Source organism: Psammomys obesus, unplaced genomic scaffold, assembly GCF_907164565.1.
Source record: "Psammomys obesus unplaced genomic scaffold, mPsaObe1.curated_primary_1811, whole genome shotgun sequence".
NCBI classification, from domain to species: Eukaryota; Metazoa; Chordata; class Mammalia; order Rodentia; family Muridae; genus Psammomys; species Psammomys obesus.
Genome location: NW_026596131.1, coordinates 11,166,210 through 11,182,155, shown reverse-complemented (window position 1 = coordinate 11,182,155; position 15,946 = coordinate 11,166,210). Strand labels below are relative to the sequence as shown.

The following is a 15,946-nucleotide window of genomic DNA, read 5'->3' as shown; positions in this document are numbered from 1 at the left end:
CTAAGAAGACCTGTTTAGAAGCAATTAGTGCCAGCTAGTCAAGTTTAGACACCCAGACTGCCCTGCCTTTGGCATCTTTCCATGGTTCCCCAACCCTGTACCCCATTTCTAGCATAGAAATGACACAAGAACCGTGATAGAACAGTGCCCTCTCCCAGGGCCTCAGCATGGTCCTCGTGGACCAGGTAGAGGCTGCTTCCTGCCACCAGCTTGGGCAGAGAGTGGTTATCCACAGGGAACATGTGCAATTAGAAGGTGAGAGGGAAGCTCTCCTGAGGCTGTATCTCCCTGGCTTGGGTTCACCAGTGACTAAGCATGATGGCACTCTCAGGACAGTGGGTCTGTCTCTCTAATACAGCCTTCCTGCTGCTGCGACACTCTATTTCAGCTCCTCATACTGTGGTGACCCCAACCATAACATCATTTCAAAACTGTAATTTTGCTACTTTTATGAATTGTAATATAAATATGTTTTCGGATGGTTTTAGGTGACCCCTATAAAAAAGGTCAAGACCTATAGGTTGAGAATCAGCTGCTCTAGGATCTGTGCCAGGTGCAGCCCTCAGCCTAGGGCAGAAGAGCTCGTGGTGGGAGCCGGGGGGAGGTAGAGGTCTCTAAGGAAAGATCAAGATACAAGAGAAAACTGGATGTGGGAGCTCATGCCTCTAATCCCAGGATTTAGGAATCTGAAGCAAGAGGCTTATGAGCTCAAGGCCACCCTGAGCTATAGCAAGACCTTACTTGTTTTGTTTTGTTTTGTTTTGTTTTGTTTCAAGACAGGGTTTCTCTGTGGAGCCTTGGCTGTCCTGGACTCTCTTTGTAGAACAGGCTGGCCTCAAACTCAGACATCCTCCTTCCCCTGCCGCCCAGGATGCTGGGATTACAGGCATGCACCACTGAGTCTAGCTACTGAGATCCTATTTTAAAAGACAAAACAAAAGAACTAGGTGTGGTTGTACGAGCATTTAATCCCTGCCCTTGGGAGACAGATACAGATTTTTGAGTTCTGAGGCCATCCCAGTATACAGGGATGTGTACTCAGTAAATTCTGGGCCAGTCTCAGCTACATAGTGAGACCCTGTCTCTAAATAAATGACTGGGAAGGAAGAGACGAGCAGACAGGGTCCCGAAGACAGGCGAGGCCCTCTCTTGTTCTTCCCTCCTCTCCCACAGTGAGGGATATTCCCTGTAGAACATCTCATTAGTGCTCAGAGCCATTATGACCACCGTCATGCTCCATGTACCCCTGCTCCACTAGCAGCGTAAGTGGAGAGGCCATGGAATTCAGTGTTTTACTGACTTGGTGGCAGAGACTCAACTTTCCAGGACATTCCACCACTGTGGGTAGAGGGAAGAGCAGGGCACTAGAGCTCACAGTAACCAAACAGAATGAGGTTCACATCCTGGATCCCACCTGCCCAGCATCTTCTCTGACTGTAAGAAGGCTGCTTTTATCCTACTGGCCCCAACTCTGCAATGGACAGCACCAGAGGATGCTTCACAAACCCTTGTGAATAAAAGGGTACAGGACAGGGACTGGAGAGATGGCTCAGAGCTTAAGAGCATATACTGTATTTGCAGAGGACCCTAGGTTCCAATGTTCTTAGCACCCCATAGTGGCTCACAACCATCCATAACAATTGCCAAGTGACTGACTCTCCTGACCTCCTCAGGCACTAGGGGTTACTGATATACATAAACTTAATTTTTTTTAAAGATTTATTTATTATGTATACAGTGTTCTGTCTGAAGGTCAGGAGAGGGCACCAGATGCCACTATAGATGGTTGTGAGCCACCATGTGGGTGCTGGGAATTGAACTCAGGACCTCTGGAAAAGCAGCCAGTACTCTTATCCTTTGAGCTATCTCTCCAGCCCCCCTAAAATTTTTTTGAAAGATAACATCAAATGTGGTGCTAGGATAGTGAATCAATCAGTGTTTAGAGACTGGGTGAGCAAACACTGGCCTGCCTCAGTCCCTCATCCCATTGGCACCTCCTATTTCTAGGTGCCGCCATGCTGCCATTGCTAAGTTCTTTGGGGATGTACCACCTGCCTGCGCCAAAGGCTGTGACTACTGCCAGAGCCCTGCAGCCCTAAAGAACAAGCTTGATGCCCTGGAGCGCAGCAGCAGCTGGAGCAAGACCTGCATCAGGCCCTACAAGGAGAATGGCTTTGACCCTGAGCTGTATGAGGGAGGCCGAAGGGGCTATGGGGGCTTCAGCAGGTGAGTAGCTATGAAATGCATAATCATTCCACTAGTGCTACCCAGGCCAAAGGAGGTCTTCCTGCAGTGTTGACATGTGACCCTTCTCAGGGCCTGGGCTTTAATGTTGTGCTGGAACATCACTGGCCATCAAGTGGCATCAGTGGGGAAGAGCAGAGCTCTGACCTTGGCTGCTCACACTTAGCCTGTCCTGTAGGTATGATGAAGGTTCTGGAGGTAGCGGTGATGAAGGCAGAGATGAGGCCCACAAGCGGGAATGGAATCGTTTCTATCAGAAACAGATGAGCCTGCGCAAGGTAAGGAACAGAGTCCTTGATGGGAGTTCAGTGGCTCTAGTGGTTTAGTTTCTATTGCTGTGGCAAACACCATGTATAACTGAAAACAACATGGGAAGGAAAGGGTTTATTTGGCTGACATTTCCACATCACAGTTCAGCATCAGGGGAAGTCAGGGCAGGAACTTGGAGGCAGAACTGAAGCAGAGACCACAGAAGAATGCTTCCCACTTGCTCAACTTAGTTTTTTATACAACCAGGAGCACTTACCCAGGAGTGGCACAACCTACAGTAATCTGTATAATCTGGGCCCTCCCACATCAATGAAGAAAATGCCCCCACAGAGCAGTCTACCAGAGGCAATTCCTCAAGTGAGGGTCCCACTTCTCAGGTGACCCTCGTTTCTATCAAGTTGAAAACAAAACAAAACAAAAACCTAAGCCAGCAGCATGGTGGCACATGTCTTTAATCCCAGCACTTAGGAAGAAGAGGCAGATGGATCTGAGTTCAAGGCCAGGGACTGACAACATGGTGAAATCCCATCTCAAATGTACCACTTCCCTAAAAAAAAAAAAAAAGTTATATGTATATATAACCAGCATACAGTGGTCTACACAGGGTCCTGGATGATCCCTGGATGGTTCCCCGCTCATGAGCTCTGTCCCTTCTCCTGAGCTGGAGCAGTGCAGGATGTCTCATGGCCCCTCGTGCTGTCTGTCTTCCAGGGCAAGGAGCCCAAGATAGAAGAATTCATACCCCCAGGTTGGTTCAGAAATGCTCCCAGGGGCCTGAGTGCTTTGTCTGGGTGTAAATAGTGAATGACTTGGTGGAGGGTTGGAGGACTCCGGAGAGCTGGTCAGGTGGAAAGCCCTTCCTCCCCTATTCTCAGATGAAGATTGTCCCCTGAGAGAGGCTTCAAGCAGGAAGATCCCTAAGCTCACAGTGAAGGTAAGAGAATGGTGCCTCTTCACTTTCCCTCAGGGTCCCTCCCTGATCCTGAGGGCGGGTGACTGAGATGTCACTCTCATAGGCCCGTGAGCACTGCCTGCGACTTCTGGAGGGTGCTCTCAAGAGTAATCACCAGGCTGCGGGGTCCGCTCATGGGTGAGTGCTCTGAGGTGACCAGGGTAGGGAACCAAGGGCTATTCCTTCAGAGGTTGCCTCTACAGATTGTGACCCATTCTAGTCCATAGCCCCAGTCCCCACAGCCCTATTAGGAGTGTACCAGAGAAGGACGGAGGCTGTTGACAGTGAGCCACAGGGTGCCTGGAGCATCCTCATCAGAGTCCCTGTACTCCTCACCAGACCATGAAGCTAGCCCGTGGCCCCTGAAGAGAAACCAGCCAGACCACGGAAATGGATTCAGATCCACCTGTTCTCTTGCTCTCATTCCTTCCCACAGAGCTGACCTACGGGCCGAGGCAGTGGAACTGGAGCATGAGACATTCCGAAATGCCAAGATGGTCAATCTCTACAAGGCCAGTGTTCTAAAGAAGGTAGGCCTAGGTAGGGCCAAGGGGGCAAGTGGGGCAGAGCATGCTCATGGGCTTAGGACAGACAGGGCGGCCTTTGTCTTCAGAGGTCATCTGCCAGTCTCCTGGCCCTGGAGCCAGTGACGCCAGCTCATCGTTGGCTAACTGTACGTGTTCTGGGCATCCCAGGGAGAGCTCACTTCCCCAGCACCCACTTCCCGCTCATGCACAGCAGATTTGGAGGGTCCAGATTGGGACTACGCAGTACCTTGTGGGTACCTTGATCTCCCTGCCTGCCCTGCTTTAGGTGGCTGAGATCCACAAAGCCTCCAAGGATGGGCAGCTCTATGAGATGGAAGGTGGCACCAAGAGTTGCAGTGCCACAGCTGAGCTCTTGGAGCCCAGTGACTATGACATCCCACCAACCTCACACGTGTACTCGGTGAGCAGCATCCAGGAACCCACTCCAACCTAGGTTCAGGGAAGGGTCCACTTTCCCATTGCCCTCAGGGGGGACAGACTTAGCCTTTCCTGGCACCACAGCCCAGCCCTGCCCTACCAAGACGTCAGGAAAGGTCTTAGTGCATCTGTGCTCTGCCTGCTGCCTGTCTGTCAGCCGTGGCCTCTTTTCCCATCAGTCTGATCCCCAGTTGTGTCCTGTTCAGCTTTCCTCCCACATCCCTGAGAACCTCTCACCACAGCTGCCCTTGAAGTCTGGAGTTTTGAGCCTTGTGACTTCCTCCTTCTCACAGCTCAAACCCAAGAGAGTAGGAGCTGGCTTCTCCAAAGACCCCTTCCCATTCCAGACAGCCACAGAACTGTTGAAGTCTCAGAGCCAGGAGCAAACCCCTGAGTCCATGCTGGAGGTTGAACAGGAGAGCCCAGGCTGGGACCTTAACCTTCGAGAAGAAGACAGGAGCAAGCCCTACCCTGGGTGCCAAGAAGAGGCTCCTGGAAATAGTGTTAATTGTGGGAAGCCCTCGCCTAAGAAGAGGACAAAAGGCTCTTCCCAGGGCAGTGCCAAGGCTAGAGCCAGCAAGAAACAGCAGCTCCTGGCCACAGCAGCCCTCAAGGAGTCCCAAAATATCACTCGGTTCTGTCAAAGAACAAAAAGCCCGTCTTTTCCTGCTTCGGTCCCACGCTCAGAAGATGCCAGCCCCTCCTGTAGTGGGGTAGCAGAGAGGTGCACAGAAGAAGCTGGAGCCCAGGGACATTCGGCTGCTGTGTTTCAGACTGAGTGTCCCAGGGAGGGACCAAGGTAAGAGTTCAGGAGTTATGGCTGCACCTGTGAATCCTGAAGCTTGTTCTGCAGGTGGGCCCTGCTGGGCTGGGAGAGCAGCTACACCAGACCTCTGATGCCTTCTTCCCTCTGGCTAGCACCTGCTTGCTCAGAGATCAGAGCTTCCGGGAAGATCAGCCTAGCCCTCTGAAGGAAATCCAGGCAGGCAAGAGGCCTAGACCCCAGCAGGTACTTGTAGGGCTGGGAACTTAGGGGAGGGAGGCAGAGAGCTATTCTGCCCTGATCAAGGGTTTAGGGAAAATCACTTCTCACACCATAGTAGTAGGTGAAACGGGCTGGGGGAAGGCACCTGGTGCTAGGGTGCAGGCTTCCTTCCAGAAGAGTGGGGGGAGCCAGTGAAGGGGAGCCCCAAAGTGACTCCACATGCTATGGCCGCTATCCAGGGAAACTCGGAGAAGAGGGCTCAGAAGAGGCTTTGCCCCTCAACCAAGTCCTCCATCTTGGCTGAGGCCAAGGGCAGTGCCTTGGCCAGTGATCACAGCACTAAGAATGAAGTGGCTCGAGAAGCCTGCCAGCTCTCAGCTCCTGGCGTCTCCCTGAAAGAGGCTGCAGACACTGTGGTCAGGTGCCTGACCCCCTTCTACAAGGAGGGCAGGTTTACATCCAAGGTAGGCGGAGTAGGCCTGGAGTACTTGGGTCAATGCGGGGGGGGGGCGGTGGCAAGGAGTGTGCACCCGTGGATGGAATAAGGCAGAGCAGGCCAGGCCGTGATCAAGACCAGCTTCTGCCCTTTCCAGATCTGCCTTGCCCTCAGGGGCTCCAGGGCTCCTTCCTCTTCCCTTTGCCTTCTAGGACTTGTTTAAAGGCTTTGCCCGCCACCTCTCACACCTGCTGGCTCAGAAACTCTCTCCTGGAAAGAGTGGTGAGTGCCAGCTTGGCCAGGGCCAGAAGGCACTGTTGGGGAGAGCAGGGGAGGAGATGCTGCCAGGAGACTGGTCCTTACTTTCTCCTGTTCCCTCCCCAAATCTGCAGTGAAGGAAGAGGCCCAGAGCCTCATCGAGCAATTTTTCCATGATCATGCCCGCTGTGAGAGTGAAGCTGACTGGCATGGTCTGTGTGGCCCACAGAGATGACCTGCCTCTGGCTGAACAGAATCAGCCTCCTTCCTACTCTGCCGTGGGGAGGCCCATGCCAGAGGTACCAACTTTCTCAGGATCTTACCCCCTCTGACCAGACCCCACTTTGAAGGTGTCACTAGACATCCAAGTCAAGGGGAAGGTCAGAGGTCAGCCCACCTTCCTGTTTAAAACCCCCATGGTCCTTTCTCACAGCCTGCTTCTCCTTGGTTTTCATGGCCAGATCCCCAGATTAGAAGGTTCAGGTAGTTTGGCTGCTATTTAGAGGGGAGGGGGTAACAGTGGTCCTCTGCCAGGGGGAGAGGTTCATTCCAGTCCTCATTGCCCTCTCAGCAGCAGAGCTCATTGGGAAAGAAATAGCAGCCATGCCCCAAGCCCTGCTCTCTGCTGCTCCAGAAGGCCAGGCCCTGTTGAGATGTTTGCAAGAATAAAGTCCTCCTTGTGGAGACACATGCTCACATACACAGGCCTTTTCTTGGGTGTTTTATTTGTGCAGAAGCAGCTTCATCCAGGCCCGAGCTGGCTCTAGAGCTGAGAGGGCATTTTCCCCAGGCTGGACGTCAGCCAAGTTCCTACAGCCCAGCTCTTTGTTCAGTCCACCTTAGAGTGAACGTGTCTGCTTACTTTCCCAGTGGAAGTCACTGAAGTCACAACCCGTGTGTTATAGCCCCCACATGGGGTTATGCTGCAGGTAGGTTCAAAGCAGGACCAGTCAGCAAAGACCAATGAAAGACTGCCCAGGGAGAGGCCGCTGCCTTATCTCCACTCCCTCAGAGGAGGCCTGGCCACTGAGTGGACACGCTGCCCTCCAGCAGGAAGACAATGGTGTGCTGTAACTCCTGGGCCTGCAGGGCACATAGACAGTTCAGTGCAGCCATCCGCCCCTCACCGCCCCTGCCACACACATGGCTGAGTAGACATGCTTCCTTCCTAGAGTCCATTAGAAGCCTTGACTCTCACCTGTGGTAGCTCCAACCAGATGGTCTGGGGGTTGTCAGCAGAGCCATAATTGAGTTCCAGGCCGGGGGGCCCATCTTCCTCCCGTGGGCTCAGCAGGTGGAGCCGCTGCAGATCTTTTAGGGTGATGGAGCAGCAGAGTTTCTGGGGTGGAGGAGGGTAGCAGTGAATGGTATGAGGAATGACCCAGGGGTCCCAGCCAGCACAAGAACAAGAATGCTACCTACCTGAGAGCTGGGGTCCATTAGGACCAGGTGTTGGCGGTTGAGCCCCAGGAGGAGCGGTCCAGGAAGGACCACTTTACTCACTCTCAGCACCACATACACAGTGTAGCCGAAGAGGGGCAGCTGGCTCATGGTCTCTGCAGTGGAGGGACAGGGCAAGAGAGTCTTGGCTGCAGATCTCTGGGAGCCGCCTCACTTTGCTTCACGGGAAAAGTGAAGGGAGACCAGGCAGAGAGGCCTGCTCACCTTCCCATCCTTGCCCCACCCTCCTGGGCCTTGAACCTCACAGCCAGCAAGCCTTTGCCACAGACCTACCGATAAAGCCAATCTGTGCTTTCTGCTGGCTGTATCCTTGCATCTGCCTCAGCTCCTGGCCCACCAAGTTCTCTATGTTGGCTATGTTCACCTGCCATTGCAGTGGCTTGGGAATGTAAGACCGCAGCTCTTGCCTAGGATGCACAGGTCATTAGGACCTGTGGCCATGGACCACCTGGCACAGGGTGGAGCATGTGGCACAGATAGGGTCCCAAGGGCCTTTCTCAGGAACAGGTTGGGGAAGGGCAGAAAAGACTCTAGGCCAGTCGGGTCAGGGCCAGGATAGGCTAAGTGGAGCAGCCTTGGCCCTAAGGAAGGAAGGTGGTAGGCAAGACGAGCCCCCAGGTTTGGGGGAGGGGTTGAGCTGAGTTCACTCACTCCGTTAGGGGACTCATGCTGGCTCTGTTGAGATGTTGGAGGGCAGCCAGCCTGGCAAGCTGAGCCTCTGCCTGGGCACTGACCATCAGCTTCCCTTGCAGGTAGTCCCGTAGCACCTAAAAGGGAGGATTGTGCCACAGCTCCCCCAGCAGCCGGTGACTTGTTCGTGTTACCATCCCTTCCAGTGGCCACAGGGCTTCGCTGTGGAGGGAGGCTGGAGGTTGCCTGGGTAGGAACTCCCCGCCCTTAGCAGCACTGCGCAGTACCTGGCCGTAGTGGGTCTCCGTGTAGGTGGGGTGATCAAAGTGCAGTGGGGTCTCCCAACCAAGCCGCCGGCTGTGCAGGCTCATGTCCTGGTCTGTCAGCACATTGTTGAGGTACTCCCGGGACGACAGCGGCCGAACTAGCTCACCTATAGAGGGGACCCAAGCCAGCACTGAGCAGACTGGCCCAGCACAGAATCCACGTTCCTGTGGAGTAGACGGTGGCCGAGGCGGGGAAGGCCGCCCCTTTCCCTGGGCTCACCTTCCCCTTTGATGAGGAAGAGGGCAAATTCCTGCACTTCCTGTGAGTCTGTGATGCCCATCTGTCCACACAGCTCCTCTAGCACTTCTCCTGCCACCTGGGCACGTGGACAGGACATAGTGATGGAGCTCAGAGTCCCAGAACACAGGCACATCGCCTCTTTCCTTGGGAGCCCCTGCTCACCGTGAATGTCTGTGTATTTGTCCTGTAGTCCACACCCCCAGGCAGGTGAATCAAAAGCAAACGGACTGCTTGTCCTTTCTGCCAGGTAATTTGTAGGGTTAGTCTCCAGCAATCAGAGGCCCCTGCTCTCCAGTCGGCACTGCCACCCCCACCCCCCACTCCAGGAGAGTCCTGAAAGGCCCATCTGACCAGAAAAGCATGCATTTCACCGGGTGGCGGCAGCTGCCGGCGCCCCCCATATTTAACTGTGCGCTGGAGGTTCTCTCGGCTGCTCCGGGCCAGCTCTGCAGAGAGCCAGGATGATGGCGGTCACCAGGCGTACCCAAGCCCCCTAACTGGCAGGGCATTCTCAGCCTGACGTCCCTCTCCCCACCCTGGATACCTTGGTGAAGGCTGCACTCCTGCAGGAACTTGGTCACATAGGGCATCAGCGTGGTGGACGGTGCAAAAAGGCCTGTGAAGAGGCTGAGGATGGTCCAGCCCAGAGCGCAGTGCTTCCTGCGTGACAGAGCTGGCTTCAGGCTGGCCCGACCACAGTGCTGTTCCCACCTGAGCCCTCTACTCTGTAAACTCCACTCACGGCTCAGGGTGGCCTGTGACTTGCTTGATGACCTGGCAGTACATCTCATCCCTGAGGTCTTCTTGGCACAGCTGTGGGAACAGGAAGAGCGAGTGGGAAAGGCAGGAAGAAGACCATAGAGGGGCTGCTGAGTGACGCCTGATGGGCCTGAATGAAGGTGACATCCCAGCAGGCACCTGGGATGCTCAGCCCAGCTGGTCACTTATTTTTATACCACATTGCAGATGGAACCCAGGGCCTTCAGAATGCTAGCTAATGGGGCTGCTGGAGAGAAGGCCCAGTTGTTGAGAGCTCTTGGTGCTCCTGTAGAGGACAAGAGTTCAGTTCCCGATACCCACGTCAGGCAAATCATAGCCACCTAGAACTGTAGCTTCAGGGGACCGAACATCTTCTAGTCTGTGCAATCACCTGTACGTGTGCATACACAGACACATGATTGAATCTTAAAAGGAATTCTAGACAGGGAGCTGGCAAAATGGCCCAGTGGGCATGAGGACATTCCTGACCAGGTCCTGCCTCAGCAAGTCGTGTGGTGGAAGGAGAAGACACCCTGAAAGCACAGGTTGTCCTCTAGTCTTGGAGCACACATGCAGAATAAGCAAGTGTAAAGTGAAATTTAACAGTTCTATACAATTGTGCTGTAGCATTGTGAGGTTCACAAAAGAGCCAAGAGCCGGTAGTGATCGCTGCCTTTTAACCTGCTTCTCTGGGCTGTTTTGGTTATCTTTGCTGACTCCTGGTCTCTACTGCATGCTTTTGGCCTCTCCTCCCACTCTCCGATCTGGTTCAGTTCCTACCTCCAGGCGACCCCATTTGTAAGTGAAGGACTTTAGATCTCCCATGTCTAAAACATCTGCCAGCCCAGACCTGCTTCTTAAGGCCCGACTGTGCTCTGGCTTCACACCTACCGCACACACACACACACACACACACACCTCTCCCCTCTGCTGCTGCCCCGGCCAGCACCGCCCCCCTTGCCTGGGGTGATCACAGTAATCTTTTTGTCCTTAAGCCCCTAGGATATCCAGCAACCTCCAGAGAGACCCTGTGAGATGTGAGCAGCGATTCCCATCCGCCATAGGTCTGACTAGAAAATCAAAGCTCCCGGAACAGTCTGACCCCATGCACCGGTCTCAGTCTGCCTCTTTCAGAGTGGTCTCAATGCTCCCGCCTTAGCAGCAGCCTCCACTCAGCCCAGCTGCCTCTCCTGTGAGATTGGACCCTGCCAGAGCTTAGCCTCCACAGAGTCTAGGTGCCTAGTGCACGCTGAGTGTTGAGAAGGAGCAACTGGAGACAGCGCGTCCTGAAATGTATTTGTAGAAGTGGTTACTGACGGCTCGGTGGGTGAGGGTGCTTGCTGCTCAGCCTGGTGACTAAGTTCCATGCCCAAGACCCACCTAACAGGAGAGAATCACCTCCGGCAAGTGACCCTCTGACCTCCACAGCTATGCTGTGGACGTACACACACGCTCTTATACGTATAAAATGGAGAGCTGGCACAGATGGCTGCCATATGAGCTAGAAGCCACCTTCATCTCTGTTCCTATAGAAACTAGTTGAATATTTGCTTTATATGGACTTTATTTTCAAGCACAGTAACTAAAGAGTGTGTTCCTGGGCTCTTAGGCAAGCACACATGCTTGTTCAATAGCAGAATAGCCTAGAACTTAGTGCCACGAGCCCTTCTGAAGATAAAGTAGTTTGAAACAATTGGGAAATGGGCTGGGGGAGTCCCACTCAGGCCCAGGCAGGAGCACAGGGAGGACACTCGGGTCTGAGCACATGGGGCTTACCTTCAGCAGCTCATACAGCAACGCCAGCTCATCCCTGCCCCGGGGCTTAGGCTGGTCCCCCATAAACTGCATCAGAACTGCGGGCAGGATGCAGAGCACAGTAAGCAGGCCTGGCCCAACCAGTGCCACCCTCTAAGGCCGCTTGACATCTCACGCCTTACTCTCCAAACACACACACACCAGGTAGGGCAGTCGTGTGTAACTTTGCTGAGGAGGGAGGAGGCTCAGAGAAATCCCAAGGGTGCCCCTGTCAGCTGAGCCCATCGCCTGACCCAGATGCCACACAGCCCATGGGTGGAAACACAAGCTTCCTGTATTTGAGGATGGGCAAATAGGGAGCACTCAAAGAGATAGGGGGAACCAGGTGCCCAGGTCCAATGTACTGTGCCCATGAGGGCCAAGGTTGCCTGCAGCCGCTCACCCTTGAAGCCGGCCACAGCTTCCCTGTTTGTGTCCTCATCGTTGAAGCTAATGAGGGATTCCTGGATGGGGTCCTGTGGCCAAAGAGCATTAGCTATGAATCTAGGGCCTTGGGGTATCAGAAGGCAGACAGATCCTAGAGCCAGACTCCTCCCCTGCCTGGCCCCCTTGCCTTAGTGTACTGGATCAAGTTGACTGCAGCCTTCTCCTTGGTGCCTCTACCTGTCTGGGTCAGCCTGCAGAGGGAAAAACAGCCCTGCTTGCTTGGCCCTCCTGCCCTTGTCCCAGAACACGAAGCCCATGGTAAGATAAATGGCCCAGTGGCTCTGTGGGCTTTTACTGGGGAAGGCCGAGGACAGATGGGCACATCGGTTGGTTCAGAGCACTCACCAGGTAAGAGGCTTCCGGAAGTAGCGCAGGGCAAATTCCTGCATGGTGTAGTTGTGGGAGTCAGCAGACAAAGAGCTGTAGACTGTTGAGGTGGCCTCTGAGTCCTCGCTGGGTTCTGGGTTCCTGGGATGGGTGGGGCGCTGGGAGCACAGGAAATTTGGTACCACCCCAGTACCCACCATCTAGCCCAGAGGCCCTGTTCCCACTCTTAGCCCCTGGTCCCCATACCCATTTAGACCCAAGAGGAGTGACGCCATAAGCCAGGAAAGTTGACGTTATTTATTAAACATCCTCTATGGAGGCACAGAACTAAGTACCAGAGTCAGAGGGGGTAGCTTACAGTCTTGCTGGGTAGTCAAGGGTGAGAAGTCAGGAGACAGTAAAGGATAGAAGCACACTGAGCAATGCCCACCAGGCCACGGGACATGGCAGCACCGGAGGCAACCCTGCTCTTCCCTTCTGAGACTCCTGGCAGGAAGACTTCATCACTCTACCTCTTCTGCCTTCCTCATCTCCTGAGCTGGCCCCGGCTCCTTGGGCAGCTGTGGCTTACTCTTGCGCTGCCAGCTGTTTCTCTGTCCCAGGGAAAAGGAGAGGTCGGGAGCAGCAGCTGGCTGTACCATGTCAGCAGGAAAGAGTCCAGAACGTCCCCCGGCAGAGCCAAACTGCCAGCCTAGAAGACATTCCCAGATGATGGTTCACCTACCTTGACCCTCTGTCCCTTGGCAGCCTCCCTCTGCCAGCCCTGGGGATACCTGGCTCTGGAGCGGCCACTGGCAGTAGCCTGATGAGGTCCCCACGGTGGAAACTGAGGAGGCTGTGGTCATCGGTGATGTAACTGCGCAGGGCGATGACATAGCCAGAGTCCTGCAGGCAGGTGGGTGAGCTACCGTCCGCCTGGGTGTCCTCCCATCCAGTACCCAGGAGTACCAGGGACTATGACCTAAACTCCCCGACCTGGGGAAGCCAGGCAGAGCACAAGAGCCCACACTTGCCTTCTTTAGCTCACTCAAGAACTGGTCCACCATGGCCTTGATGGCCCTCGCCCAGGCTGTGCGCAGAATCAGCTGCTCATCCTTCAGTGACAGCTCCAGGGTGGAGCTGCCGCTGCACTGTACAGCCAGCACCTCAGCGTAGCTGTGTAGAGAGCCAGGGTGTGAGCTACAGACCAATCCTGCCACCCCAGTCCAGCTCTGGGCCAGCTCACCTGTAGGAGCAGAGCGTCTTTAGCTGGTTCAGGTGGAAGCTGGGGCCTTGGGTCACCTTCAGCAGTCTCAGCCCCCGGTGTGACACACCCAGCATCTGGACATCACTGCCACTCTCACCCTGCCGGGAAGGCAAGTGGACCCGTCATGCCCCTGGCACTGCCCAGATACCTGGAAGCCCCGAATACAGAGTTCCCACGCTGAGCTGCGTCACACTCCCTAAGCCAGCATCACTGACCGACACTGGGAAGATTCGTGAGAAGTAATTGGCCCAGTTGTCTCGAGCAGCAACCACAATGCGCTTTTTGATGCTGTCTTCAACAGTGTCGAGGGAGTCCAGGCCCACCTCCAAGTTTCCTGTGGGCAGGAGGGGTCCATGATAGCCTTGTTCCCATGACACTTGCCCTCGAGGGCAGGCCCAGCCCCTGCACCCCAGCTCCCAGGACCCATACCCACCCAGAAGGTCTTTCATCTTGTGCCGCTCATCCTGGGAGATCCGGATGCAGGACTCTGCAAAGGTGTCCCGCAGGATCTAGAGGCCGAGCAAGGTGGTCAGCACCAGGGCCTGAGACCAGAGCTCACCCACAGCAGCCATGGGTGTGTAATGCAGAGGGCCCGGTGGTGGTGCCTACATACCCAGCAGTGCTGGCTGGGTCCCTCTGGAGACACAGGTGCGACAGGCAGGGTTGGGGAGGACAACAGAACAGGCTCCCGAAGCCCAGGATCATGTCCAAACCTATATGCCTCCCCTCCCCCTCCTACATCCACTGCACAAACACACACATTATTTTTTTTTTTTTTTTGGTACCTTGGTCTGCTGCTCTTGGCATAGTGTATCAGCTGAGATACACCACCCTGCCAAAAGTGACCAAGTAATAACTACCATTTATGAAGGACCTAGTGTGTGCTACAGCCTGTGCCATGTACACTCTGTTTAGCCCTCTCATTTGTAAAACTGAGTTGATCACCGTCCCCATCTTGTATGGACACTGTGAGGCAGCGCTGTCCACAGGCACTGCCCTCTGAGTACCAGCCGTTACTATGCTGCTCACGGGCTGTTAGCCAGGCCCAGGTTTGAGAAAGGGGCCCTGGGATGCAATCTCTCTGTGGGCTGTGGACAGGTTAGAGGTGGCCAGGCTCTCACCTGCTGGCAGAGAAGGCTGAGGCAATAGGGATGGCTGAAGTTCTCCCGGGGATAGAACACCTAAAGCACGGTAGAAAAGACAGGAATCATGCCAGGCTGGCTCCTCCCGTGCCCACCTCTGCCCTCCCAGGCCCGCCCTGGAAAACCAGCCTTGAGAGAGTGGTTCAAGTGGAAGGGGATGCGCTGAGGTTTGGGGCTAGGATCTCACACAGGCTGCCCTGCCAGCCGCAACAGGCTGAGCTCCACCCCCATGCCCACCCACCTCCTTTCGTAAGAACAGCTTCCAGGGTGCATTGGCGTAGGAGAAGCACACACTACCAGAGGGCACGTGGAGCTGCGTGGAGATGCCCTTGTCGTCCATGGGCTCTTTCAAGGCTAGCGAGGAAGAGTGAGGAGCCTTCAGGTGAGGCCTGGAACTGGCATGCCAGAGACCCTCATGCTCGCCCGTTTTTCTCAGCCTCCAACCACCTTCAACTGTCACTCTGGGGACCATCTCCTGCCTTCATATCTTGCCCTGAGTTTTTTCTCGTGTCCCTGACCACTAAGCCCCCCCACCCCCCAAAAAAACCCACTTGTCACGTGCACATCAAGAACAACACCCTATAAAGGTCAGTCGCTTAGTACCAGACAGCCTCCAAGGTGCCTCAGCCCTGTCCTGAATAGGAATGGGGAATCTAAGACTCCAAAGTCCAGAACCCAAACAGCTGGCCTCGGCCAATCCAAGGGGGATGACTTTGGCCATGGGTCCCAAGAGGCTGTCATGAGTGCTGCCACCAACCCAAAGAGGCTCGACACTGGGAACAGATTCCTCACCAGGAGACTCTGCTGAAAGGGTCTTGGGTTCCTCAGGCAGAGGCAGTGGGGGTGCTAGTGGAGGTGGGGGTGCCGGAGCTGCCGGTGGGTTTGGGCCACATGGGCCAAACAAGTCCCGAAGGGGCCCCTGCTTTTCCTGGATGGATATGGAAGGCTCAAGTCTTGGCCGAGCCTTAGGTCGAGGAAGCACAGCTGGCGGAGAAGCCTTCCCTGCGTTAGGTGACACTGTCTGCAGAAGAAGCCACAAGCCTACGGTCAAGGCCAAGTTTAACCCAAAAGCCCAGGACTCCTGAGCAGATCAGCCCATGCCCTGGACAGGAAGGTGGGGGCCTCACCGATGGGGGCGAGTGGGCACCGTTTATTCCTAACTTAGCCAAGGCCTCATCTTTAGGATCATTTTTCTTCTGAAAAGTTTTAACAGGCCTCATGGGAGAGAGAAAGAGAGAGTGTTACTAGTGCACAGGGCAATTCCCCCAGGAGAGAAAAGGCTCTGGCCCCAGACCCCGGGGCCCACCTGGTGGGTTGCACAGGCACTGGCACAGGACCTGGGCGGCTCTGGTACATTCGGATGATGTTGCGGATTTCCCTGCTGGGTTGCAGCCGCTCAGGTGTGGAGTCGGAGCTGTGCACTGTGGGTTTCTTGCTGGGTTGGGGGCGCTGAGGTGTGGAGT

At 54.9% G+C, this 15,946-nt stretch overlaps 2 protein-coding genes across 5 annotated transcripts in view; one reads left to right on the top strand and one right to left on the bottom strand.

The window, feature by feature from the left end:
• The window catches only part of Recql5 (RecQ like helicase 5), a 39,845-nt gene extending 33,033 nt beyond the window's left edge, over positions 1-6,812 (top strand). The window contains exons 8-19 of one of the 4 annotated variants that reach the window (XM_055592131.1): positions 2,008-2,226; positions 2,423-2,522; positions 3,226-3,262; positions 3,390-3,448; positions 3,531-3,604; positions 3,903-3,996; positions 4,280-4,414; positions 4,779-5,230; positions 5,350-5,440; positions 5,656-5,880; positions 6,065-6,134; positions 6,245-6,812. In XM_055592131.1, the coding sequence (XP_055448106.1) occupies positions 2,008-2,226; positions 2,423-2,522; positions 3,226-3,262; positions 3,390-3,448; positions 3,531-3,604; positions 3,903-3,996; positions 4,280-4,414; positions 4,779-5,230; positions 5,350-5,440; positions 5,656-5,880; positions 6,065-6,134; positions 6,245-6,345 (1,657 nt within the window). In that variant the 3' untranslated portion in view covers positions 6,346-6,812. Of the gene's footprint in view, positions 1-2,007; positions 2,227-2,422; positions 2,523-3,106; positions 3,263-3,389; positions 3,449-3,530; positions 3,605-3,902; positions 3,997-4,279; positions 4,415-4,724; positions 5,231-5,349; positions 5,441-5,655; positions 5,881-6,064; positions 6,135-6,244 lie in introns of those variants that run through there. The other 3 variants (XM_055592130.1, XR_008718380.1, XR_008718379.1) reach the window with 3 other exon arrangements.
• A 6-nt stretch (positions 6,813-6,818) lies between these two features.
• The window catches only part of Myo15b (myosin XVB), a 34,579-nt gene continuing 25,451 nt past the window's right edge, over positions 6,819-15,946 (bottom strand). Inside the window, 26 exon segments of the mRNA XM_055592461.1 lie at positions 6,819-7,193; positions 7,309-7,449; positions 7,533-7,666; positions 7,845-7,978; positions 8,223-8,338; positions 8,489-8,634; positions 8,748-8,844; positions 8,931-9,008; positions 9,120-9,214; positions 9,313-9,428; positions 9,511-9,581; positions 11,304-11,380; positions 11,725-11,797; positions 11,896-11,959; positions 12,114-12,253; positions 12,608-12,786; positions 12,869-12,980; positions 13,109-13,250; positions 13,321-13,439; positions 13,557-13,675; positions 13,775-13,850; positions 14,463-14,522; positions 14,725-14,837; positions 15,276-15,504; positions 15,611-15,698; positions 15,790-15,914. Coding sequence (XP_055448436.1) covers positions 7,119-7,193; positions 7,309-7,449; positions 7,533-7,666; positions 7,845-7,978; positions 8,223-8,338; positions 8,489-8,634; positions 8,748-8,844; positions 8,931-9,008; positions 9,120-9,214; positions 9,313-9,428; positions 9,511-9,581; positions 11,304-11,380; positions 11,725-11,797; positions 11,896-11,959; positions 12,114-12,253; positions 12,608-12,786; positions 12,869-12,980; positions 13,109-13,250; positions 13,321-13,439; positions 13,557-13,675; positions 13,775-13,850; positions 14,463-14,522; positions 14,725-14,837; positions 15,276-15,504; positions 15,611-15,698; positions 15,790-15,914 — 2,919 coding nt within the window. The 3' untranslated portion in view covers positions 6,819-7,118.